Source organism: Merops nubicus, unplaced genomic scaffold (genome assembly GCF_000691845.1).
Source record: "Merops nubicus isolate BGI_N331 unplaced genomic scaffold, ASM69184v1 scaffold20290, whole genome shotgun sequence".
NCBI lineage: Eukaryota > Metazoa > Chordata > Aves > Coraciiformes > Meropidae > Merops > Merops nubicus.
This window is the reverse complement of record NW_008582801.1, coordinates 34588-62508: the sequence shown is the minus strand read 5'-3', so window position 1 is coordinate 62508 and position 27921 is coordinate 34588. Positions and strand designations below refer to the sequence as shown.

Here is a 27921-nt window from a genome sequence, read left to right as displayed (position 1 = left end):
TGCATCTTATGATGTGTTAAATATGCTGCGTGCATCCACCAGATTCCCCACACTCTTGCACTGAAACATTGAACATACCCTCCCAGAGCAATCACATCTGGCTTTTATCACAAAGCCTTTCCAATTTCTAGGCACGAAAGATTATCTTATGTCCCTAAAACAAAACTGTGCCACAGACTGACAGTATTGAAACAAGATATCCTTATTTCTTTTTTTTCCTAGAATTATTGTTATTATTTCCACAAGAATTGAAAGGAACCTGTAATCTGTTTCATAGTGAATATTTTAACTGGGTATCAAACAAAGCTTTAAAGTGTATGGTCATTTATACCAACAGTTTCTTTGGCGAAAAGATTGGCTAATGAGTAATATTTGACTGAACAAAAAAAAAACCAAAAACAAAAACCAGTTTGTTTTATAGGGTGCTTTTACAATATTCATTTCTGACTAATTCTCAAAGGAAGAAGAAAACAGGAAAGTACAGAATTCCTTTAATGCTGCAGCCCGGAGTGAAAGGAGAAGTCATGGTACAGGGAGAGGAAGGCAGCTGCTGCTGCTGCAAAGCAGGTTTGGGAGGCAGACAATGGTACAGACAGGAGGGCATTGCAGAGCATCTGCCATCCAACTTGTTCCTTCAAAGAGGGAACCTTAAAGGCACTGTTGTGATCACCAATCTGACCTTCTGTCTAACATGGACCAGAGAATTGAACCCTGCAATTCCGCCTTCAGAGCCTGTAACTAACAGGTGAATGAAACCACATCTTTCGAAGGAGATCTGATCTTTCTGGACAATGTCACATGCTTTACATCCATCACTTTTCTCAGTGACTTGTTCAAATGACGAAAGACTGCCCCAGCTGCAACCTGTACTACTTCTTCCATTTGATATTGTTTGATTGCAGCTTCCAGTCACAGGCTCTTGTCATGATTTGTCTGCTAAAGAACTTTATCCTGCTAGAAGTCTTCTCTTGATGTAAGTACTTCCATATCATGAACAAAATAATTTTTATCTCCTTTTCAGAAAGATAAATAAATTGAGCTCCTTAAGTCTCTCACTGTGAGGTAGCTTTCCAAGCCTCATATCACCCCATGGCTCTTCTCTGAATCATCTTCAAGTTTTCTGTTTCTTCTTGAAAAGTGGCCAGAACAAGATGAAATTACTCCAATGTCACCAGTGCCAGGCAGGGTTATAAATCCAAGAGTCATGTTAGTTTTTCCCAATCACAGAATAGAAACTCAAAATTCTGTTTGTCTTTGCTTAAACTCCCCTGTTCCAATGTGGCTTCCTTCTGAATTCTTGACTCATGTGCAGACAAGAGGCACATATCTTTACTGAGTGTATATGGGTTATGCTGCTTCTTGATCCTAACTCACAGTCTGGCCTGATGACATCCTTCTCCCAAAACTCCAGATCTCCGTAGCAACTTCAATATGTCTGCAGAAGCCTATTTCAGTTTCATTAAGCTCTAGAGAGTGCACAGTCTCATTCTCATATCATTGATTGAAAGGTCCTGAAACCTAGTAAAGAGATTCTGAGTATCTTGTCAGCTTACCTGGGTCAAAGGAGAGAGGTAGAATATTGAGGTCTCCATCACTGTAGTCTGCCCAGACAAGACGTGCTTTACCCCAGTCACAAGGTGTGGTTCAGTGCAGGAATTACTGGTTGAAATTCTATAGTTTGCTTGATGCAGGGTATTATCACACTAGGGTAACAGATGCTTTTAATAGCTATAAATCCACAACAGCATGGGTTCACATGGAACATGACGTGCTGTGAAATTTCTCATTTTCAGACTCCTTTGGCACTGAAACCAACCGTCTTAAGTTGAGTCAGTGGAAGTAGAGGGTGCTTAACACTGTGCTGGACTGGGTCCACAATATGATGTTTTAAGTTGGTTTTGATCTTCAAATCTTTGAATGGTTTTCTTGTAAAAATGATGTATTTGGTCATCTCACGCAACAGAGACCCGGATACATGTTAAGTAGCCTGTAAGACCCACTTTCTATATTTTAAAGCAACTTCTTTGAAATACTTCCAGGCTATTTTTAAATGTCTTCTAAGCTGCATCAGCTACTGCACCAGAAGCCCTTCCCCATCATAACTCTGGATCTCAAAATGAAAACAGAGGGAGATACACAAGCTGACTTTAGTACACCTCTTGCTCAGATATGACCCACATGACTTTACCGTTGAGCCATTTGGAGTTGTATTGTGCTGTCCTGAGTGGGGGAACATTTCCAAGGCTGCGGTAAATAGCAGGATCCCGTCCAGAGAAATCAATGACAGTTGCAGCATAGAGTTCTCCTCGTGATGTAATCACAGCTGTTGAGTTATGCCGAGGGTCGTACGGGCACCGAGCCACTCCATTAATTCTGTCAATGATCTTGCTAAGATTTCCTACCTGTATTTAAAAGGAGACAGGAGAGAATTTAAAGAGCATCTGGCTTTCTTACTGGTATAGAGAATTCAGTTTGTCCACAAGTACCTATGAGCAAAACCCTGACTTAAAAAAAAACCAGGAAGCTATAAGAATATAATGTCAGCAGTGACTGTAAATTGATCCTTACATCCATCATTTGCCAACGTAATAAGAATGTAATGCCAGCTATGACTGTCAATTGATCTTTACCTCCACAGTTTGCCAGCACAAGAAGTCGTGTCTGAGCCTCACTGATCCTATTGCTTTGTAAGAAAGGCAGTTCCCTGGCCCCAGCCCACTCGGTGTAATCAGGTGCTCCTGCTGCTAGCATGGGTTTCTAATCTCCCACAGACACCTCCTCAATGCATACTGGCATTAAAAAATACAAAAATAAATGTTGCTCTGGACCTGCTCCTGCCTCCCTTGAAGCCAAAGGAGGTTTTGCCATTTATTTTATGGAAACATTCAAGTAACTTTGCCCAGGTCCAGCTCATCCATAATATGAGATTTTTGCACTCCACCTGCAGATATATCCACTGCCCTGGAGCAGCCCAAAGGGGCTCAAAGAAGAAAACCAAAATAATTTCAGATTAGCTACATTTGGAACATATTTTCTGCAGCCATGATGCTCTCCTAAATAACTGGCCTCCTCCAGGGCACATATCCAACCCTCTTCATTACTGTAAAAGAGGCAAAACAGACCTGTCGACTGGAACACACCGGTGAAAAGGCATTGGTGCCACAGGTAAAAACCTTCTTGCCATAAACAGTCAGCACTCGGACATAGTTCTGGCACTCTTCCTACAGGGACACAAGACAGAGACAAAGGATTTTTGAGAAGGAGACTGTGGGGTTATTTATTACATTAAAAAAAAAAAAAAAAAGATTACCAGTATAGCAGCTGGAATACACCTTCTTTAGCTCTAACTTGGACTGAGCTTTGTTGCATCAAGCGGTGCACAGCTGAAAAGAGCTAGTGATCTAAGTGAGCAAGCCCAACTTTCTGGTTATTTCTCTAATCAAAGCCCTCCACAGTCCCTGGACAGGATGTTATCCATCAGGCTGACTGTACTTGCTACACAAGTGTCTCCTTTTGTGTTCTGCTGAGACTGGAATCCTCCCTCTTTTCCTGATGATACTTGCGACCCATTTTTCCCGGTGGTGTTGGAGCTTTGAAAATATTATGCAGACACAAACTCCAGTGAAGGACAGTGGGTCCATCTGCACTGTAGTTCACACCACTGCCAGCAGGAAAACAGCAGGAACTTCTCTTTAAGAGACCAGGCTGGTCAGGAGGATCTTGTGCTTGAACAGCCTGTTACTTCCTGCCCCACAGAAGGATTGCGTGCTCAGGATTTTCCATGGTAGAAGAAGTTTCTCTTTCATGCCAGGCCAGTGAAAAATAGCAAATCCCCTCTTCTCAGCTGCATGACCACTTGCTGGTACAAACAGGCAATTCCCTCCATGTGCCAGTCCCCAAAAAGCTGTGGAGCTCCTGCCATCCCACGCTGGGGTAGGTGTGGAAGCACAAGGCTGCCGTTGGCTTTTTTCAGACAATCTCCTCCATGTTGTTGGAGAGTGCCACAATCTCTCTGTCTCCCCACAGCCTTGTATCCAGAGACCTGTGGACTGCAGCTCAGGCTAAGTGAGCATCTCCAGGGAGTTAAGGAGAAGGGGAGGAAGGGGCTGTATCAGGAAGGGACTTTCTAACATTACATTCAGGGAGAGGGAGGTGTGAGTCTAGTAGGCAAGTCCCATAGGCAGTGCAAGAGCCTCAAGAGCCATCTGCCCCAAGGTTCATCCAGACAGCCCCACGGAGAGATGTACAGTGAGCCTGACACCAGCCTGCCTGCCCTGGGCTCTGTGGCCATCTCAGAGGAAAGCATATGAGCAATGGCTAATGACTGGCACCCACAGTGCTCCAAGTGAAGGAAGTCTATTATATTCCACTGTAAACAGAAAAAGAAACTTGTTTAAAAATAACAACCTTAGCTGGGTTATCCTAGCTGCTTTGTTTTCCTCCTTCCAATAGATCATAATTTGCCATTAAACTGAGTCTACAGCTGCAGACACCTCTTCTTCTGTAAGCAGCAATCACTCTGCAAGCTTCCCTGTCTCACAATGCTCCACATGGCTGATCATTTCCCTGAAGACTTCATTTGCAAGATCCAGCAGTGTAGAAACACTCCCTATCATCTGGAAAGGAAGGAACTTGCTTAGCTGGATTATGTGCTCTCTCCTTTCATTTGCTGTACAGAAATCAACTTGTTGAGGAATGGAATTTAGCAGAAACCCACCAGCATTTTCTACATACAAGGAACTGCATGGGTATGACACGTAGGGCTTGCTTTTGAATGGAGAAGATCGCAGAGACTGCACTCGGAGACAGCCCAGGAGCACTCAGCCACCCCAGGCAGAGGCTACAGAGGCCCACAGAGCGGGTGCTGCCAGTCTTGAGTCTCAGCAGGGACATCAGGTAGCAGATACATAATGCCTGGCACCCAAAAATGAGAGTTCAGATATATAGCCAGGTCGATTTAGCACTTGTTATTTCAGAAGCAGATCAGTCATGGTGACTGTGCATCATTCTGTCAAATAGGACCTGGAGAAGCACTGTCCCACCTGCTGTGTGTTGAGAATAGAAGTCTCATCACTTCCTTTAACAATGGGCTTGCCAGCCTCTCTGCCCTCTCCCATCATTGTTCTGTGGTACTGTAAGCCCTGATAGTTATTCCTTGTCTTCCAGGTGTCTGTACTGCATGAGTGGGTTAAGTAATTCCTCTCTCTGCAGAGCACAGTTATTCAATCCTAAATAATATTATGACCACTATGAATTTAGCTGCAAAGTATTATAAAATATTGAAGGGATACTATAAAAAAAAGCTATGGGCTCTCCTCCCAAAAGGGTTTTGTTTTCAGAATACAATTGATTTGGCATCTAAAGCAGAAAGTAGCTCTCCCCCCAAATTTCCCACAATAAGAGAGTACCCATCTGCTCCCCCTCAGCTTCCACTTTGCTTTGTACAGAGTCAGAGCATAACTTCTGACCTAAACCAGCTATTATTATTTATGTTGCTGGACCCTTTTCTGCCTAGGAAGAATTCTCTTCTCTGCACAGAACTACATTACAGACGGACAAACTTCAATTTCTATACAGATTTTCCCAGGTAAAAAGACAACACATAAAAAAACCATTTCTCTGAGAGGTCATGTGCTGGTTGGTCTTCTGGAGTCCACTGGCAGTGATGCATCTGTTGCATACTGTACTCCAAGGTGCAGTAGCCTGGCTTGATAAGGATGCCAAAAGCTGGTAAATGTTGTGTTATTTTAGCCTAATTAGGCACAGTTTTACTTGTACCCATTCAGTCCAAAGCAGAAGCTATTTACTGAAACAGAGGAGAAACCATACTGAGCAAATATATCTGCTGCTGTCTGAACGAGCACCAGAATATGTAATCTGTGACTTCCAGCCCATTCTCAACTGCAGCAGCAAAGAGCAGAAGAGTACAGTCAGTCTGGGTGAGGTGTTAGACTCGAAACATTTGACAGCTGATACTTTTGAGGGAACTGAATGCACCAAGCCCACTAATTATTTCATTGGCTGTAAGAGCCAGAAACGGGGGTGTCTAGTGGATATTTTCTACTTCACTTAAGTAACATCCTCCTAGGTGGGAGCCATAGGCAACTGTAGCAGTTCCTACAAATTAACTGAGTCGGTGTTTTCCCTGGACCTGCCTTATTTATGCTGGTAACAGTGCTCCATGCTCCTGGAGGAAGAGCAACAATAATATGTACCCTTCATACACCAGTCTCAAATAAATTTATACAGCTTAAAGTAATGTTCTGAAACAGATAAACAGTATCTGCCCCATTCTCTCAGCTGGGTGAATCAGAACACGCAGGCGCTAAAGGACTTGCCATGGTGACAGGCTGAGTCAGAGGAGATCCTGAAGGACAGCAACAAAGGTCTAGCTGCCAGAGCACACCTCTCTAACCTGCCTGGCCTGAAGAGGAATAATGTGCTAGTCTTGTATTTCTTATTGCTGTACCCACTGCCATTCATACCAGCCTATACCAAACACAAAGAAGAAACTCAGTCACTTAAATGCTCCGGTTTGCAGGATTTTTCTCAAGACACTGTCAGTCAGATTTACATTAGATCCTCTTTCTACCCTACTCTCAATGTAACTGGCAAGGGACAGCCTCCTCTCTCTGTTCTTTAAACCAGCCTGGATTTGCCTCAAAAAGTCATCCAACACGTTGCTCTCTGTAACAAATCGTAGCTGAGGCAACTGGTTAGTAAAATGATCTCACAAACCCCTAGAGAAAATAGGAGCTATTTAATGCAGTTTCTTCCATGTAGCTGGAAAACTCTAGGTGTGCAGGAGGCAAAATTCAAACAATCAGAAAATCTGGCAAGCTTGAACCCAGCTCTGTCCAGACAAGACAATATTTGGATTCTGCTTTCACATTATGGAGCAGACAGTTAAATCTGTGTATGAACAGTCTGCAAATCGCATCACCAGAAAATATTATTTGGATCAAGAGATTAAGGATTTAAATAAAGGGGGAAGACTCAATATTTATATGGTTAATGAGAATTACCCAGTTATATTAGTTGGGATTATTATTAAATATATGGCAGAGCTGATAAAACCCTGTGGCTCACTCCCAGAGCATTAAGCCTATCTCCAATTTTCCTATGAATTGCATGTTACCTACTTTTGGGTTCTTGCTCTTTCCTCAAAATTATCTGGTACTGGTCCCTTTTTTGAGATAAGGCCTTAAATCGAGCAGATAGCCCTTTTCTCCAGTCTAAAGACCTTTGTTTTCCTAGAAAGGAAGAGTATGTGACTTTTAATGCTTAACCCTACAGAGCACAGGGTCTCACTGTCACTAAAAGAATAAACTTCACTAAAGCTCCTCCCTCCCAACACCCTTAGGTTAAGCTCATCCTAATTAATTCATTTTTGGTTTTTAGAATTAAATGTGTCTGGCTGTGAATGCCGTAATGTCCACGACTGTGGCCAGGACCAGGCCTCTTTGTAGCTCATAGAGACTTCAAGCTGCTTTGAAAGCACATTTCAAACCCGAGAATCAAGAGTGGTACCTGGTTGCTTCCTTCATACATGTGGACAGATCAGCAAATGGAAAGGCTGAACTCCTGCCAGCTTTAGTTTGAGGTAAAATTCAAAAAGACTTTTTCCAGGATGCTGTGCATAAACCAGCTGGAGGTGCTTCCTGAGTCGTTTCTTCTGTCATTTCTGAATACTGGAGCTCTGAAATGTTCTAAGCCCTTAATCTCATTGTACAGATGTATTTTTTTTTGAAAGCGTAACTATATATAGGGAAAGCATAACCATATATAGGCATTACATTAATTGGCCTTTTACTCTGAATAATCCATTCAAGCCCTGTTGTCAGAGATCTTTTTAATTCTTTTCTTTTTTAAGCTAACATTATTTCATCACATACTGATACATTTTAATCCTAGAGTGAAAACACAGTTCCACGCTGTATGAGAAAAACAGCTGCTTCAGATGGTCTGCTCTCCTCAGCAAAGAAACATACTCCTGGAGCACTACATGGAGTTCAGAGAATCAGCCAGCAGAACTCCACGTCACCCCTTCAACAACATTTCAGAGTGCAGCAAACTTTTAATTTATCTATTGCAGTGCAACCCAATTTGTTAAAAAATAATCAAGACCTAACATGTTCTTGAGCACTGTTATTAACACGCTTTCAGATATCTACATTATTTCTCTGGACAAACAGTTCTATTAATGAGTTTAAGCCAATGCCCTGACCAAGCTGTCTTTCTCCTTTGAGTCCAACAGCTAGCAAAGAGAATTGCTGATGATTTTGCCAGCCAAGTTTTCCTTACTGGACTTCAAATCAAATTTAGGGGCTGATTTTGCATTGATAGCTTAGCAGAAGTACTAGGAATGTAGGTTTAGATCTCTAGGAACAGCTACAAAGGGGGAAAAAAATATCTGACTGCCTCCCAGTTATTTCAATTTGCCTGGGGGTTTATATGGGGCCTGTTCTACCTGGATGCCTATTTTTCATGCATGGTGTGGAGCTCCAGCTCCACTAGCTAACCGAAGGGCACATCCTCTGAGTGACACAGAGCCACTTTGAGGCCTGAAACAGCTGGGTCCTCCATTGGTTCAGCAATTTCTGCACCAAACCCACTTAGCTGAGCTGAAGTTTTGGGCTAGGATTTCCCTGTAACCTTGTATGAATTGTAAGACACCCCAGCAACAGGACACCATACAAGAAAAGGAAGAAACGATACTGGCAATATGGTGGGATAACAGGGAACTGCTTGCCTGTCAGACATTTCTCTTGGTTCTTTCTTGCTCCAGAAGTATTATTAGTGTGTCATATTTCTCCTGGCTACAGAAAGCTCTTAGGACAGCATGTAAGAGCTGCAATTGTCACTGGCATTTTCACAAATGGTTCCCTTTCACATTTTGAAATTATGGTATGCTGCTTTTGGAAAGTTAACAAATAATTCTGTGCTTAGACAGGAGAAAGACTGAAGTGCTTATGTTTAGAAAAACCACAACTTTCCATGTCAGGCAAAATTCTTTAGATGTGGTGGATGTGAAATGTTATGAAGAGAAAAACCAATTACAAACTAGAAGCTGAGCAACTCCTAATGAAATTAAATACACCCCTTTCCCTTCTGCACTATCCATCACTCATTTTAACTACATAACCCTTGGGCAATTTCATTTGGAAGACAGAAAGAAAGGCAGCATAACACTGACTTTGTTCTCTGCATTGTCTCTGAGTAAGGTGGATGTTTTCCAGGGGACAATTTTAAGGTGCTGATCATGACACATTTCATAAATGCTGCAAAAATAGGAATGATTACTCATGGAGTCCAGCATGGATCTCTAGAGACATGGCAAGGCAAGTAAAGCATGTACAATTCTTTGAGGAAATCACAAGTCTTGGTTGGTAAAAATAACCTAAATGAAAGAGACTTTTCTGAGGTGTTTGTTTTAATACCGCATGATATATTGCGGAGAGTTAATTTTAAAATCTGGTTCAAGAACTTATACATTAATGGATTAAAATCTGATAAATTACTGATCTGGAAAAAGTCCTCAGAGTGAAATCATTCATAAACTTGCTATTCTAGCAGGGCTCCAGAGGGGGGGGGGGGGAGAGGTGGTACTAGCCCAGTATCAACGTTTTTCTTAACAAATGTTTGTGGATAACCCAAAGATTATGAAAATAGTTATTACCAGTGAGGCAAATGCTTCATTATATGTATAATGATATATCCTAGGATGCAGAACCCGAAAAATAAAATGCATTGGAGAACCCAGATTTTTACTTTGTAAAAAAGCCTAACTACTAATTTGACAAGAGCATACAAATCTCTTTGTAAAAAATAAATACTGGTAACTAAAGGGCTCTTTAATCTAGCACAGAAGGACAAAATGAGATGCAGCCACTCAAAACTGATGCCAGATCCAAAGAGGAAATGAAGTCCACATTGATAACAGGGAAGGTGGTCTACTGTCAAAGTAAACCAGCAAAGCACAGTCAGCCCATCAGCTTCAGGCCTTCAGTTCAAAACTTTTTGCCTTCCTCAAAATGGTGCAGCAGCCAAACACAAGTTACTGAGCTCAGTTTAAGAATAAGCAGGTGAAATTTGTGACCAGAGCTACAGAAGATGTCAGAAACTGTATCTTCTAACCTTAAGTCTGGGACCCAGATTTCTCATCTCCTTTTTCCTTGCCAATATATACTTAAATGTAGAGTAACCATCATGCCATATTAATTATACTTCTGTGATATGCATTTTGTGGCTTTTATTCTTGCATTTCTTACTTCCCTTATGGTAAAGCTCTAAACGCTTTAGGAAGGTATTTTCTTAGCAGTAGGAAGAATCTGATTTAGATACTCAAAAGGCATAAGAATGAAGGGGGAAAAAAAGGCATTTTAATACAGTAGGTGGCTTTGAAAACCTTATCCAAAAACACATACAGGAAAGGAAAATGGACCAGTCACATAACTTACACAAACTACACTGTGAATTAATGTGAGAGTCAAAAGTCCTCCTTATTTCTAGCCTCTATCACCACATATCTAAGTACCTAACAATCCATAACATGCTTATCATCAAATCATCTGTGCTAGGTAGAAAAGTGCCATTAGTCACGTTTTGATAAAGCAGAGCTGAGGTAGACAGAGCTCTGCATCTTGTACCACCATTGCACAGCAGAATCAGGAATGTTCACATAAGTGCTGCCCTCACTTGCTGCTCCTACCCAGCCAAGGGCAGAGATGTTGGGTCAGAGCTGGACTTCGTAGCTGGAGTAGAGCACCTCACCAGCTAGACTAAATGGTATTTTTGGAGCTAGCACTGAGCCATTTCTCTGCAGTGTAACAAACAATGAACGTGCAGGCTCACCCCAAGAGGGGCTCAGCCATGGACACAGGTTAGAGTAGATACAGACTTCGGGGAACTAAGTTTATTTGGCTACTGCAGAATCCTTCTGCCTTTGTAGCTTCACATCATCTTGTCAGACTTAGTCAAGACCTCTGTTTGCCGTTAATTCTGTCAATAAGTGTATAATGATCTTTTTATCAATGTTTCTCAGAATTTCACACCCTTGGCCACTGTGCCCACTGAACAATTTCAAGCTCTGGATAACAATCGGCATAAACTCAGCTGTTCAGAGCACTATTCTCATGAAATTATTGGCAAACCCTGCAGTTTGAGGAGGCATCAGCAGCAAACATAGTCTGATCATTGCTTTCTTTGGGCATGACACTAAAAAAGATAAATTGAAATTATTCTAGAACTTGTTCGGTCAAATGCATAGCTTTATCCAGGGGCTGACAAAATAATTCGGGGTTATAAATTCAATTCTTCATGTACAATAGAATACAATTTAAATCTCACAAATTTTACCATGGAAGAACAAAGGAACAAAGACTACAAATTTTAAATATCTTCATGTCTTGGGTTTTGGAGTTTTTTAATTCTGCCCAAATTCTATCAGGTTCTTCTTCTCATTGCTGGCCATGTTTGGTGTTCACCCAGCCCAACCGATTTTGCCTGCATGGTGTTTTCCTGCATTAACAGATCCTCCACGAAACACTAACATATGTCCTAGGATACTCAAACTCCTCCACAGCTACATGAAGCAAATTGTTCCCTATCTGGCAAAATTCAAGCTAGCTTTTTTTGTGTATATAAAAGTTAATACAGTAATCACATAAAGTTTATTATATAAAATGAATGTGGTTAAGGGAAGATCATATAATACTGTGTTTAAAGCACTGAACTGGAACTTGACAGAATTCCAGCACTTCGGGCCAGACACACAATCACTCTCTGCTTGACTGTCCATGTCTAAGCAAAGATCATGCTTATCCTCTCTTACCTTAAACTCTTTTGGTTTAGACGGAGGACTCTTTGCAGTGTACTATAGAGGACAATGGGACACCCTTTCAGTTGAGGCCTGAAGATTTTTTAACAGTACCAGTATTACCCTTAAAAAAATCAAACCATCTCCTGCTTTTAGACAGATGGTTTTGTTTTAGCTTCTCAGAAGAGAGGCAGAAAGGACCTGTGTTTGGATCAGAAATGTCTGCAAACTCTGAACTGCTGGGACACCACGCATTGGTTCAAGAAATCCTCACATTAAACTGCCATTTAGCAGCCTGCACCTGCCTCCAAAGCAGCTCTGTGATATTCCATCTGAACAGACTGCAGTGTGCTAGCAGGTTCAATTCTCATGTTCAAGGGAATTATAAAAAGATAAACTTCAACTGCAAACAAGTGTTGAAACCCACATGGATGAATGCCAGCGGCTCACTGCTGAGTATCTAGACTAAGCCAGCCTGACCAGTGTCAGACCCCACTGCAAGACGTTACTCTTGACTTGCCACCACTCTGCTCCTTGATGTGTCACAAATTGTGTCCTCTCCAGCAGTGAAATCACCTTTAAATTTCATGCAGAGCAAGTCTAATAACTTGGACAGGGGGTCTTTGAAATGGCTTGCTTGGTGGTGCTTATACATTTGTGGTGGTAGATCTAAACTGCTGCAAATTTACAAGCTCAAGCTGGTGTCAGACTCTCCCTGTGTGGACTTCACATGATGCAAATACATTTACCCATAGCATCATTGCACCAAAGCAAAACTTACCTCTGTTTTCCCTTTACTTTGACAGGACCTCCTGGTGTCTTCATCTGAACCCCATGCTGTTGCCTGAGAAACCAAAATGCACAAGTCACATGACAATGCCACCAACCACCATGTCTGGAGACTCCCAAAACAAGAGCAAGTATCTCCAGCCAATTTACACAGCCCAATTTAAAAGCAGCATTGTGACTGTAAACATGTATCTCTCACTCCCACTGTGCTCACAGGGCACACAATGTAAAATAGATGACAAGTCCAGAGGCAGGAGTAACTGGAACGTTAACAGAAGACAGACTTTAATTTACATGTAAATACAACTTCTGATCATCATTCAACCGGAAGGTCCAAGACATAAGCCCCACACACTGAGCCATCACCTTCTGTCCAAAGAGGACAGTGCTGTACAAAACCGTCAGCTTTAACCACCAAAATGAAAACCTTCCCTACAGCAAAGTCAGGAGGTCTACACAAATATGCTGGCCTCCTTAAATTTACCCACAAGATTATCACTTTCTAATTAATGCTGCAGTGAAGTGAGCTGGATAAAACACTTGGGAACTGACAGGTGAAACTCGGAGAGATGGGAAGCAGAGAGAAAAGTTGGATCCTTTCCAAAGGTGAATGGAAACATGATTTGTGATGCCAGACAAGTGGGGTCAGATTCTGAGGTGGAGTAAAATGCATTAGGGCTGAGGGCACTACTGACTGGGTGTAGGATCCCCACTCAGCTCTGACTGACTGCTTTGGAGCAAAGAAGCCCCTTCCTTCGCAAGAAAAGTCAAGACCAGCAAAGCTGCATTAGAGAGAACTTCTAGATTTAAAATATTCAGCAACATACCCAACTACTCAGAGCCCTCTGCAACTTTCCTCCTTTCAGCATTTTTTAAAATACTCCTAACAAATTCAAGCAGGTATTGTTAGCCAGAGGTGAAAATACATATAAACATCCATACTATACATAATACATCATTCTGAATAAAAGAAAAATAGCTCTGTTACTTAGGGAAAGGCCAGGCTCACAAAGTTCAGATACAGATCCAAACCTCCTCTAAAAGAGCCAGGATTTCTGTTTTTTTCCCCAGTCCATTACCAACACAGGAAATGGCTTCAAAGTTCAGTCTGGATCTGAACTCTTCTTGAACCTTCTCACTGCAGGCAATATATTTAAAAAAAAAACAAACTCTGGGCTTCCATAGAAATTATCCCTTCCGACGCATGATAAATGCTGTTACTTTGCAGAAGAAAGATGGGAAACCAGTAAGAAGAGGGGATTAATTTTCTCACACCCAGCTCAGGTCCATAGACACTTGCTCAGATCCACAAGAAATACCACCACCCAAGAAATGCATTTATACACAGCATTTGGAGAAGGCATATTTCTGCCTCATTAAAAAAAAAAAAAAGTTATCTTCTCCATTAGCTGAGCATTCAGTTCAGTTTGGCTTGAAGTAAGCAACGATCTGGTGGGTGGAGGTAAAGCAACAGACCTTTCCCTGGGAGTCACTTGGGAAATACCTCCTATGTACTGCACTGCAAATCAGGCCAAAGGCCAAAAGCTTGAGCCTCAGAAGTGTTTATGTGAAAGATTGGACAAATCCTTGTTGGAAAGGATCATTTAGCCATATCCTGAGAGCGGACAGCTCACTGGATGAGAGAGACCTTGTCAATAAGACATCACAGGAGAGCAAGGAATTTTGACTGGTGACTCCCAGGAGCCCTGAACATCTGCAAAACAACTGAGCAGCAGCATTTTGATCCCCAAGCCCAAATGTAGCCCATATTCATCCAGTCACAGTATCCTTGCACAGTGGATCATTTTTTGACAACCTTAACACAGGAAAAAAAATCCAGAAAAGAGACAGCTTATTAGGTGGCTCTTCTTCCCATTTCAAAACCAGAGGCAGGCCACTCTCCATTCTACAGCCCCGTTTACCTTCGCAGTGCTTGAAAGGACAAAAATGAAAACAAAAAATGTTGTCTACTTCAGCAATCGATGCTGCTTCTCTGCAAATACTCTGGGTCTTCTGGGATTGTATCAACGTAACAGAGAAAAATTTGGTCACCTAGGGGACACTTAGCTCTTCCTGCTAGACACCTGCATTGCAGAGCTTTGAGGCATGCTGTAAACACAGCTCATGTCAGAACACTGGTCCCCTCCAGCTATGTTCTTCGTACTTTTATTAGGCAACACTGCTCTTCGGCTTTCTGAAGAAACCTCGATGAGTACACTAATAACAGAAGTTCTTGGTGATGGCCCAAATTACAGGAACCTGTTGTTCATGACTGCACCATTAGTCAGGCTGCACTTTGTTAGAGCTAAGAGTTTAATTAGGCAATATGGCAATCCAGAGCATGTTCTACAAGTTCCACACATGTTTTAGGGGAACAGGGAGGAGCTACTTTGAGGGCCGAGAAGCTACAATGACCTCTAGTGACTCAAAGAAAATATTCATGACCCTGCAAAGCAGAAGATCTTGTCAATAATAAAAACATAAGTGCAAAGCCAAGGAGCTAATGTGGTTTTAAATAACCGTACTGCAAGGTATGAGCATGCACCAGTCAGCTGACTTACAGCCTGGACAAGTCCCTCTGATGGGCTCTCAGGATCCCACACACCTCTGTGCCCACAGCCTTTGGGTTGGACCTGTTAAGAGGTCTTGGGCAGACTCAAGACCTCCGAACTGGGGGCTTTCCCATGATCTTTACAGCACTGTTTGGTTTCTTCACTTGACTGATCAGCTGTCTTTTCAGATCACAATGTCCCACTATTGTCATCTCTGTTGTCTTGGGCTTCTCTGTGCAAACAGAGAATGTGTATTGCTGGTGCTCTATGTCCTGCATCTCACTGATATATCCACCTGAAACCTTCCCAGATGAAATTTTCTTCCTCTACCTTAGATTCATTTTGCCTGAGAATCAAACTACATCCTGGCCATTGACAGAGACACCTTCTGAAAGGTCTCTCTCTTCTGAAGGACACCTGTGTGCACCCATATGCTTCTCAGCGAGGCAGACATCTACCTGACACCTACCCAACACTATAGCACTGTAAAGGATGCTTTGTACTTTTGCCTCCCTACCGAATCATAATGCTTCTCAATGGCCAGCTTCTTGCACACTGACTTAGCTGCCTCCCTGCCATTTCTTCATCTCACTCACTAAAGCAAATCAATACTGTTTCTTTTTACTGCTGAAAGCTGTCTCTGTATGCTTGGTTGAGGTAGGTACAAACTGTATCTACCAGAATTTTTTTTGTCATTCACTTGGGTCATCATCCTGAATTTATGAATCATTTTCTCAGCTGCCTGAGACATCTAAGTGTTTCATCTCCAGAAAATACATCTGGCATTATTTTTGTACCTCCTGCTACGTGTTAGTCAAAAGCAGTAGAGCAGACACCTCTGGACCCATGTGGCAATAAAACAACTTTCATGGCATGGGTCATGGAGAACTGAGCCTGAATAAAGATGTGACAAACATGGGAGCAAGGCTACATACAAACACAGGACAGGCTGTACTTTCTCCTAGCTTCCCTACTTGCCACGTGCTTAAATAACCATGCCAACACTTTTTTAGGCTGTCAGGACATCAGCAGTTCCTCCCCTTACAATGATACCAACATCCTTACCATGAGCACTCCAGCTCCCATGATACCTCCTCACAATTTCTCCAGCATCTCTTCCCTCCTGCGTTTCCAGAAGAACTGCAGTTTCTAACAGTGTTCCCAGCCATTCTGAGGACCTCCCCTACAACTGCATGGTCCACGTGCAGAATAGAGGAACACCAGATTCACACGCTGTACAAATGAAGCAACCAGCTCAGAGCTGCAGCTGCTGCATAAGACAAGAGCCGTGCAAGCCATGCGCAGGACTGCCCAACCCTCTGTGCAAACAGGCATGAGGATGCTAGCAACTTTGTCTGTGAAGAGAGAACACAATTCAATGTGCCTTCCATTCAGCCTATTTACATGGACACCTGGTTCTCCACATCTCTGTTTCTGCTCTGGGGTCTATGCAGGCAGATTTTCTCAATAAAAAAGAAAAAAGGGGGGGGGGGGGAACCTGTGTCTTATTTCTGTATCTTTAGGAAGTCACGTAAAGGAGAACTATCGCAGGAGAAGCAGTCGTGTACAACCATGTATACCTGGTGCAACACTGCCCAGCTAGAAATTAACAGAAATGGGCAACAATGGCTAAACTCAGGGCCTATCTGAATATTCAAATGGCATGCTCAGGCACAGAAAGAAAGAGTTAATATTTCTTCTAATAAATTATGAGCATCACAGCTTGCTCTCAGTTCAGGCCGCAGACCAATAGTGCTCTAGAAATTCTAGCTCATCATGTGCTGTTAAATAAGTCATTCAGCATGCATTGCTGAGAGCTTTCCAGATACATTTATTTAATTACCTGTATATCCCAGTGTCGGCATCCAAAGTACCTGTCTGTCACTAGCAAGTCCTGTTATCAATAGTTATGTGCATCCTCAAATGCTGATGTGAAAATCCCTTCACTTCTATGGACCAGCTTTTACACTGAGGCCAGTAATTTCTAATTACTCCAAAAACCATGTATGAATGGAATAGATTAAACATACACTGATCCCTGCACTGTAGTCACACAACAGAGGCTCCAGGGTTTTATGTAAAACCAGAACCTTGCTTTAAAAGTGGAAAGTGAAGACTGGCAGAGAATAGGTTACATGCATATTTGCTGAGTAAATTAAACGTGTTCTTTTTTTTCAAAAGTCTTCTATTACAAACCTATCCATCTGTTACCAAAGTCACTGCCATGAACTAAGTCCTCTGTGCAAGCTAGTGGCTTGCATGCCTGAAGACAGATCCAGAATGACTTTGTTCTATCCTATTAGGGAGAAAGAAGTGTAATACAAAAATGCACATTGTGTGTGTTTGGAAGGATATGAAAAAAAAAACCAAACAAGTCCAGGTTTACTGCAAAAAAAAACCCAGGGACTGATTCTGTGAGATGCCCAGCATTTCCTAAAAGGTACTGAGTTCCTTCTGCTAGTGTCAGCAGAAGCAGCACCTCGTGCCTGAGGCTCAGGTCTGCAGGGATTGCTAGCGGCAGGAGCTCCCATTTCCATCAGTCCTCTGCAGTGCCCACAGGAGACTTCCCAACCTGCCCACGGACTAAGAGGTGATTTTGGTTCTCTGCTTGTGCCACACAGGGCACCCCAAGCAGAGTCTGCCAGTCACATCAACCTTTGCTGACTTATGCATGAGGAAGGAGGGCAGCAGGCATTGTGATATGACAGCTACTGTGCACTAGAGACCTGAGCTGGCAGAGCAACTTCTTCCCCTATGTATTTATTTATAACTTCCTTTCCAGTAACTGTACAAAGCACCAGTATGTTGAGAGAAATGTATCTCTGGAATAAAAAGACTTGCTTTGAAGGCAAGTCCTGGATTCCTTATACGAGCCCAAAGTCTCTGCATTTCTTATTTACAGTTACAATTTTTTTTTATTTTTTTTTTAATTTTATTTTTTTTTATTTTATTTTTTTTTTAATCAGCTCATTTCACAGCAAGGTATGGAAACATTTCTCCAAGTCTGGGGAAAGAGGAACATGGAGGAACTGTGTTTCTGCCCTGCATTTCACATCTGCCGACTTTGATGGAAATAAAGCACATATTTATATATCCTACCAGGCCAGTTTAGCTTAACACCTTTGCTAAATTGGGGTGTAGACCAAGTCCTTCACACAGTGGCTGCTCAGAAGCCAGTTCAGACCCCTACAACATGTCAGCCTCAATCTGGTCATCCATACTGATGAACAAATTTCAGACCTCTAAAATATCACCCACAGATTCTTGCTGATAATGACAAATTTGATGTTCTATATACTTTGCAGTCTCTACACAAGATAACACCAGTGCAAATGTTCCCTGGGCAAATTCTACAGCATTTAAAAGAAACTTCTAACTGCTGGGTCTTACAGCACTGAGTCAGAAAAATGCTTGAAAGGAGTTCCAGAGGTTGAAGCAAGAAAATCCATGAAAAGGTTCTTGTTTAACTAAGGTTTCTACAATGTGTACTGTAAAAACATTTCTTCATCACTTTAGCTCATTCTTCCCTATTTAATCCTCCAGGACTTCTCCATAAAGACTTGCTGCCTTCATCTAAAAGTGGAAAGTTAAATTCCCTTTTTGAAGCATCGGCTTTTGTCTCTTGAGGACAAGGCATATTTACAGCTCTCTATAAATAATAACTTACTGAAATCTAACTTCTTAGTAATAAACCATGGTAGCTTAATACCCTAGAGGCCATTTCTGAAGTCTCAACACTGGTAATTTATTAAAACCGTGATAAACATGTCTGATAAACAGATAACTAATACCGAAAGAACATAATGCCAAGCTTCAATAAATAGTTCTGCTACCCACTGCAGTATACAAATTACAGACCACTGCTGCGTGCAGTGACAGGTGTGAGGAATGAGCACAGGATTCAGTCAATTCATCGTGTGGAGAGGAGGGGGACTGGGTGAAGGGACTTGCATTGTGTTTTATCAAATTCTTAATTGATTTCCCTTAAGTGATCTCAGATCCTCTGAGTAAAACTCAAGCTATTTGCTTCTTATAAACTAAGCATCCATAGTGCCTATCAACAGACCGGCCCAGTCGCACAGCTCTTCTGGAGCACCTGGATAGTAAGGCAGCTGGGGTGGACCTCAAAATGGAACATTTAGAAGATGGAGGTTAGCAAACATGCAAAAAAAAAAAAGAAATCCATCAGTGGGTTCCGGTTCCCCTAACCTTAATCTCTGAAACAGGCTTTCTCTCTATAAACAAAATTAAGTTGCTTACTATACAGGGACTGATTCTGGCCTGGCATTTATTGGCTGCTGAACACGATCACTCACTCTGCTCAGAGCAGACGTGGATGCTACATACTGGCATAGTAAAGAATGAATCATTCATCAGAAAGAAGTTCCTTATTTTAAGAATGGATCTTTAACTCAGCCCCAAATAATACCATCTTTGGATATCCACGTTTCTCTAGCCCACAGACTCTTCTCACATCCCTGCAAGGAGATACGCAATAGTCTGAAGGAAGTTCCTCTGTCCTGGCTCACTATTGCACAAAACTTACAGCAATGGTGTACGTCTGCACCCGATAGACAGAGAGGAGAGTTTCCAGGAGGACTGACTACATTCTCTCTGTTGGTTTCATTCTTAAGCCTCACAGATTTAGAGTAGAGACTGTCTTCCCACCCTATGTTTTCAGACTGCATGCACACCCAGCAGAACTTTGCTGTAACACCTGGTAGAACAGGGCCTCAGCCTCCAGGTATGGGAGATCTACTTTCTTTGATCAAGTTTCCCAGCCTAATGAGCTGTACATCATCTGAGTCACAGTAACCCACTCTGTTTGTGGTCCTCTCTTATCCCAGATGTAAGTTAAATGTTTCAGTTTTTCTCCTGAGCAGAGAACTCATCCCAGTAACGCAGCTCTGCAACAAGCAGTAAGCTCCTCTACCTCTGTTGTGTGTCTGTGCCTACAGAGATAACCTGTTTCCAACTGCAAATATTAGCTTTGGTGGGGGGACAGTTTTCAGCTGCTGTGTTCCTCTTGGATGGTCAATGTTACTGATTTTCTCTCTTTCACAACTTCAAAATCCCTTGTTCTTTACTTGCATCATAGGAGCACGTAGAGGCATGAACTGAGATTGTGACCCTGTATTTCTAGGCAACATACAAACATGCTGTAGGAGAGAATTTCTGTCTGAGAGAACTTACAAACTAAACAGACAACACAGGCACATGGGAGGAAAGGAAAACCACAAGCACAGCGAGGTCAACTGACTAGGAAAAGCCACTGAGCATGTCAGAGGCAAAGATGAGCACTGAACTTTGCTCTCTTGAGGACTAAAAACTTTCCTGTCTAGCACAAAATAAATTCTTAGACAGCATTTTTTTCCTAGTATCACAAAATGCATCCAGTGGATCAGTGGTGTGCAGAGGTGGAGGGTTTAGATATGAGAACAATGGGCTAGATGCCGTGCACCCCATCCTCTTCTTTCTGACATCTATCTCACATACAAAAACAAATCTGAGTTTTGGTGCCTTCAACTCCCATTTGTCCTGCAAGAGATTCCATTAAACAAGATAAGGTCTGTAAATCAGACACTCCCCTCTCTCTGCAGTGTCGGGTAGGAATTTAAAACTCCAGATCGTGCATTTCCTTATCTGAAAGAAGCATTGTATGAGGCTTAACAGATCATAGCTGTTACAGCATACCCAGATGGAAAGCACTGTATAAGTACAAGGTTTTATTATTAAAGACAATTGTCTAAAGCTTTAGTAAAGAACATTTGATACCAAGTACTAAAACTAAAATAGTGTTATCTACAATAAAGATAGTCACATGCAGGTTACAACCCATACTTTTTTCAGCTCCCTGGGAATTTTAGTGTATAAAGGACAGCTTACAAGGGAGCAGCCAGCTCAACCTTGAGGAGGTACTGTCAAGTTACAGTTTATATTTGAAGCAAGCAGATTGATTTGCCAGTGCTTTGACTACACCTTCAGTAACCTCAGTGTAAAATATTTGTAACTTGATGCTCAATTCCACACAGAGGAAAAGTTGAGCGTTTTTACACAACATAACTTTTTTTGTCATCCAAATTTAAAGTTTTCATCGTGCCTATGACCCTCCATCACAGTCCAGGACTCTGTGCAAGCGTGTGTTAGTACAGCCTTGGCAAAATGCATTATAAGGTAAGCGTAATAATAAGGCATCAGGCAGCAGTGGACAGTGGAGCACAACCACACAACAGGGAAAGGTCACAGCTCACTAGCCACATAACTCACGGTGAGGTTTTTGTAACCAGAAGAGTTTTAGTGTAACAAGAATGGAATTCTTCTGAGACACAAAGAGGACATATAGGAGAAAGCAAGAGGAGAAGGTACAAGGGGGAGAGACATGCTGGCTTCATGGGCTGATTCAAAGTGCAGTGAGCCTCTTACTGAAAAGGAAGGGTCTGTGAAAGACCCTTAAAGTTAGTACAAGCACTAATGCAACGGAACAAGGGTACACCCAAAAAGAGGCGAATCAGTGAAAGGGTGCAAAGATACTGGTGCCCAAAGAACACAGAAGGGCTTGCAGAAGCCAGGAACGATGTCAGATTACACGTTTTAGCAACAGATCTGATTGCAGTGCTGTGCACAAGGCCAAAGAAAGGACTACACACTCTGATGTGGTTATATGCTGAGCTCAGACTGGCAGCTACATATTTAAACAGTAATGTTAGATGAACATGCCAACATGATACTTTGGAAGAAAAATACAGCTCTGAAGAGAGATAAAGATGGCACTGATTTCTGTTTCCGCTATCTACTGTTTGTATTTTTATCATTCTATGTAAAGAAAAAATGTCATCTGTAATAATGATTTCATTTTGCTGATGATCTACTTCATTTTGCTTGAAAGTGCTTAACGCTGCAAAGATTTAGCTGCATGTACTATATACAGGAATGCTTATCTTTTTTCTGAAAACAGCTTAATGCATTGGATATTTCTATTGCTTTTAAGTATGCAAAAGCATGGACAGGGCAAAATGCAAACTGATAGGCTTAGTTAACAGGGAGACTTGGCATTCCAGCAAAAAAAGACATTAAAGCTCCCACCTGTACCCAGTTTAGAATGAGTGACAACATCCAGAACTGAAGAACAGCACAGGCGATGTTAAGGAAGGATGACTTACAGTGATTCCTATTAGTAATGATCAAAAGCATACAGAAACCGAGACAAGAGTTTTAGCATACTGTGTAATTAACAGCCACAGTGGAATTTGGTTTCTTGCCATGTCACATTCAGTTTATAGCTTATGACAAGCAACATTTACTAAATGTACTGGAGATTACAGAGACATAAGATTATATGATAAATCAATAAAATAACTAAATAAGGAGGTTAAAATACAACAAGTCAAAAATGATTAAAGAAAGGAGCCACTGCAGTCAAGCACAGGCCAGGAATACCAGTACGGCCAATGCCCATGCAGGTGCAGTTGACACTGGCCAGGTGGGCACCACAGCAATATTTCTCACACTACCAGCACTGTTTATTCTGCAAAGAACAAGTTCTGTTGTGCTTTTTTTTTTTTCTTTTCCTCTTCAGTGGCTACCAATAAGGTACAAGAAGATATTTTTATAAGTGAGCCAATGAGCTGGGTCACAGCAATGGTTGCCCTTGATAAAGTGGAGGCATTTCCCCTTCGAGGCTTCTCTACTGCCAAAAGATGTCCATCGCCACCCCTTTATATTCTTTGGCAGAGCTGCCTTTCAGAACTAAATCCCTCCTTCCTCTTTTTGGGCTCCACTGATGGATGTGACAAGACTTCTAAGCAGCCTCCTCTTACTGTTTTCCACAATGATTTCTGGAGTAGGAGGTTCAAAACCCCTTCCAATGGACCAGCCCATATTCAGTACGAAATCAATTTACCATGGCTATAGTCTCCTTTGTATTTCTACATCAAGCAAGGCCATTCTATTATCCTTCATTTTTCTGCTTTGAGTTTCTATGCCATTGTGCCTCTTTGAAGCTCACTGCTATATAGAAAGATGTTAAGAGCTCTCCACTATACATTTTTTTGGTGTTTCCTGCCCCCCTGCTTCAGAGGCAGACTGGACAAATCCTGCACAGTCAACTGAGTGCATTTTTGTGCACCCACATTAAGAGTTCAGCTATGAAAAGCAATCTTCCCATATATGCTTCAAAACAAAAATGTAATCACTGAAACACATGTGAAACCTCTGTGTATTATCAGCTTTCTAAATTGGGAAGTTCGCATTTTTTATTTCTCTGCAGGTTATATCACTGAATATAGTTGTTAAGCATTTACTTATTTGCTTTGGGAAGGAGCTAAAATAAGTTTGAGGAAATGCCCAATTTGGATCTGATTCTCCCAACAATCAGGCTGACATTCACAAATCAAGATCAGCACATCCTGCAGTATTAAAGAGACTAATGAAGAACTCAAGACAACATTTTCACTGTTCTGTGACTCCTGTTTTTCTTTAGGGAAATCACATCTATTGCTTTGGGGGGGTTAACACTGTTTCAGATGACAAACACTGCAATATATTCTCATTAAACTTGTGTAAGAGGTTGAACATGGTTTAAGTCCTGTCTTGGCTTGAAAAAAGGGAGCAGTGCATGATTAAACTAATAAATGTGCATGTGATTCAATTTATCCTATCAACATTCTTTTCTGGTTGTGCATTTAAGCTTGGTGTAGTATAACCAAAAAGGAAAAAAAGCACTGGAAATCTTTAATGAAGTGAAAGATGCATTATTGAGACCAAATGAAAGCTTTGAGATTACTTTAATTAGCCAAGGCTAGTTTCATGCAGGCCAAAGAGATTGGGAAAGTTTTGCAAGGCAGGCTGAAATCAGAGATCCTGCCTGAGCCTGCCTGTACCACCAGAACTTAAGTGAAACCAGACTCTCCCTCCTTCCCTTCTCCATTTTAAACACTTTCTGAACTTCAAGGATATGAGGGGGGGAAATCTAAATCTTCAGCTAAAAAGGAGTCTTTGTACTTTCCCTATTCAGGTCAGCAGATATACATCTGAATTTCCATTTGTTTTGCATACCTAGAGAAAGGATCCAGACTGCAGTTCCTAGACATCAGGATTCTGACATGGAATATTCAGCTACACTCTGGTATTTGCAGTCAGGGACTACATATGGTGCACATGTAAGCATGGTGCAAGCTTCCCAGGGAAGTTTTTGGCAACACACCTAGAATTTGACCTTTAGACTCTCTGGCTCCTATGGGGTTTGGTGCTTAGCATCACAAATTGTCAGAAAATGTCATTTTTGATAAATCATTAACAACCAAGAATTAGTAGGACCTTTCAGTTGTTACGAGGCTGTGCAGGAAGAGAAAGTCAGTGATGAAAAGTCCTCCATGTTTCATAAAAGAGATTTCAGGGTGGGTTTTTTTTATCATTCTATAGATACACTGTGCCTTATGAATCTGCTCCTCCACCAGGTGCCTAATGCTCTTGATAAGCTAATTACAGCCTTCTGCTTATTTCATGTCAAGCTTAACTCCCCAGTTTGAGCATAGCCTGCAGTTCTGGCATGTTTTTTTCCTTAATCTAAGACCATCTGTGCCCCATCAGTAAGGAACACTAAATACAGAGAAAGTGAAAAACCAACAGTGTTGAATTCCTCATACGCTGCCCCCAACTCCTCTTCCCAGCATTTCCAATTAAGTGTGAAGCCAACATCCATCCAGTCCTAAATACTGGAAGGCTCCGAGGAGGCTACAGTTCTCTACAGATGTAGCAACACTTTTTAGTGGTTAGTGGGGAAATGACAAGCCAGAAAGGACCTGAATCTCTCAATTTCTTTACATCTTTAGCTTGATATTTCAGATGCCACCACTTCACCAGCAATATATGCAGTGGTTGAGTTCAGCACATGATCAGTATAAATCAAATACTTAGAGAAGCACAAGGAATAAGTTTGGGGGAAAAAAAAAAAGTGATGGGGTTGATTTATCGAGACTCCAAAAGATATTTCTCAAGTCTTATGTTTGTTGCTGCGAAATTGAAGTGCATGACGTTTTAAATCAAAACTGGACTGCAACATTAGGTAAGATGTCTCTCTACCCCTCTCCTGTCACACTTGCTGCCCTGCCCAGCTGGATGGAGTCCGTGCCTGCTGCCGCTGGAAGCAGCCAGAGCCCCACCGCTGTGTGTAGCATCAATCCACCAAAGCTGCCTCCTAAGGCTGAGAAACAGATGCCTTCAGACTCCCTGCTTGGTCTGTCACAGTTTGCCTTGCTTCTGCCTCCTCTTTTCCAACACCAGACGTCAGCACCTGATGCCATAGTGATCTCTGCCAAGCTTCCTCTCAACAAGGAATTTACTTGCTCCTTCCCCTGCAAAGATGACTCTGATGCAATGTCTTTTATTCCTTCCTCCCAGCTCCTCTGTTCTGCTCTCCAGCCTGCACTCTCCTGCCAACTCAGGATTTATTTTCCAATTTCCTTCAGTTTGAGTCCTGCCCTTAAATTCCCCCTGCCACCTGGCTCTTTCCTCACCTCCCCTCCAGCACGTTTGTGTTTGACCTCTACCAAGGTCAAAGATTCCACAAATGAGTTTTAAGAATATGCCTTTTAATTAAGATGAGGGAATACAAAATGGTTCTCCAACAGAATTAGCCCAGCATAATTCCTTGTGTTTCTTCTGTGTAACTCCTTTTTGGTGGTTTTCAACACTTTCACATTTATCTTGTATTGAAAAAAAAACCTAACTTTTTCTTTTTTTGCCTTGTTCTTAAATCCTCAGTAACTGATCTCACAGCAAAAGCTACTAAATTTGTAACAATTACATTGGCCACATACATTTTTTCTCCTGTCACTGTGTTTACAACTATTATATTTATGAACCATTGATCATTCTTTTCTGCCCCATGCATCAAAATCCTCTCAGACAACTGCAGTTTGTCACTCAATACTCAGAAGTTTTTTTTTTTTCCCATTCTTAATAAAGCTTAAATCACTTCTGAGCGACCTTGCAGCCTATTCAGATGGCTGCAGCCCTGTTATCCCTTTTTCTTTACTTGTAAGGAATTAAACCACTCTATTTCAAAAACCTCAAACCCATACATTGTCTCCTGTCTGAAGTGATCAGTTCATAATTAAAATAATGTATGGAATTTGATCCACCCTCCTGACACAAGTGATTCTAATGAAAACATTTTTATTATCCCTCCCCCAAGATTCTTTCCAAGCTGTTCTTTTTTTTAAACAAATTTACAGAATTATGTTTTAAGTACTTTTCTCCAAATGGATACATTTTTATTGCGTTTTTCCCCCACCAGGCCCCAACTGCTCTATTTTTACATTAAAAGCTTTTCATTTAAGAACTTTAGAAAAACATAGTTGAAAATGAGTCCATTTTAAACATGTGGACATGCTGAAGTTGTGTATTACTTACCTAGAAAGCAGAGGTGAAGATAACAACTACTTAATATTACATACACTATGAATCAGAATGTAACAACTTTGCAGACTCATGATGAAGGCAAATCCCCTATATTTACAAGTACATATCATCATGTATAATATTTGTGTCTGAAACAGAAGGGAACTTATTTCAAAACATTTCAAAAGGACAGGTACTCCAGTGTACAACCTAACCTTCCTCTCCTATTGCCCACCCATCAGCAGGCAACTCACAGCAGCTGCTGCTTGATGCTGTTTAGCTGGAGGTTTGCTACTCCTGCAGACCTGAAGAAAGGCTTCTGAGCCTGAAAACTTGCTGCTTTTCTCCAGTCAAGGTGGATGGAGATGCCATAGGCACAGTCAAGTTTGTGCCTGTTTATTCATCTGTTTACTCTTAGCACACGGGTTGTGCTTTCCTTGAGCTCAGCCTGGGGAAGGTGGGTGAAACTAGGAGACCAAAGCTCTCTGAGGCTCTCAAAGGGCTCAGGGAAGCTCCACCTGCCATGCTGAGGCTGGATCCACGTCCTGTGGGAGCGATGAGCAAACTGTTCCCACCTCTGCTCCCCAGCTCTGCGTCTCTGGTAACAGCTAAGCAGGCTCTGTTAGTGACTCTGCCGTGTAGCTCCAGGCTCCACTAATCCCCTCGTATTAGTCAGTCAGAACTCTTGCATTTAAAAGAAGCTGTAAAACACGCATCAGCTAAACTGTTACTAACAGAGTAAAGTAGGATTATTTATCTAGGGAAAAAACACATGCACTGACACAAAATGTATTTACTATGAAATAACAGCTTTCTTTTTCCTGAGAGCTCAATAGTTGATTTTAGAGTAAACATATGACATCATTCATGAGCAGAGCCCTTTTAAGAGGTGCAAATCAATAAATGGTGATTTTTTTTTTTTTATTGCTCGCATTATAAATGATTGGATGCTACCAGGGTCAAAGTTAATCCTGTTCAGAGAACCAGTGCAAGGGATGTGAATCATTTAAACCTCTCTTAAACTCTGCTTTGAGAATATAATGTAGATATTTCTCTGCATTCTCTGCCTTAAAAAAAACCCCACAACCTGCTACTTTTTTGTAGTCATTGGCCCAGGTACGCCATTGTTTCTCTTGTAAGATGAAGTCCTTTGCATTTTCAAGGACTTCTCGTCTGACTTCCTGGCACGTGCAGCTCAGCTCCCATGCCAGGGATGGGTGGGGGTGCCCGGTCCCAGGGGAAGAGCACCTCACTGAGCGCACAGCCCTGAGAAACGGCAAACGACAGCAGGGTGCCAGAACTCCTCCCCGGGCTCCGCCGATCGGCAGCTCACCCCCTCCGCAGAGCCGGGCCGGCTGAACT

The 27921-nt window shown here is 41.8% G+C and overlaps 1 protein-coding gene across 1 annotated transcript in view; it reads right to left on the bottom strand.

Annotated features, from left to right (window-relative positions):
• SEMA5B (sema domain, seven thrombospondin repeats (type 1 and type 1-like), transmembrane domain (TM) and short cytoplasmic domain, (semaphorin) 5B) overlaps positions 1 to 27921 on the bottom strand; it is a gene marked incomplete at both ends in the record, with an annotated part of 83135 nt that overhangs the window by 31921 nt on the left and 23293 nt on the right. Inside the window, 3 exons of the mRNA XM_008938762.1 lie at positions 2189 to 2402; positions 3123 to 3221; positions 12600 to 12662. Coding sequence (XP_008937010.1) covers positions 2189 to 2402; positions 3123 to 3221; positions 12600 to 12662 — 376 coding nt within the window. The remainder of the gene's footprint in view (positions 1 to 2188; positions 2403 to 3122; positions 3222 to 12599; positions 12663 to 27921) is intronic.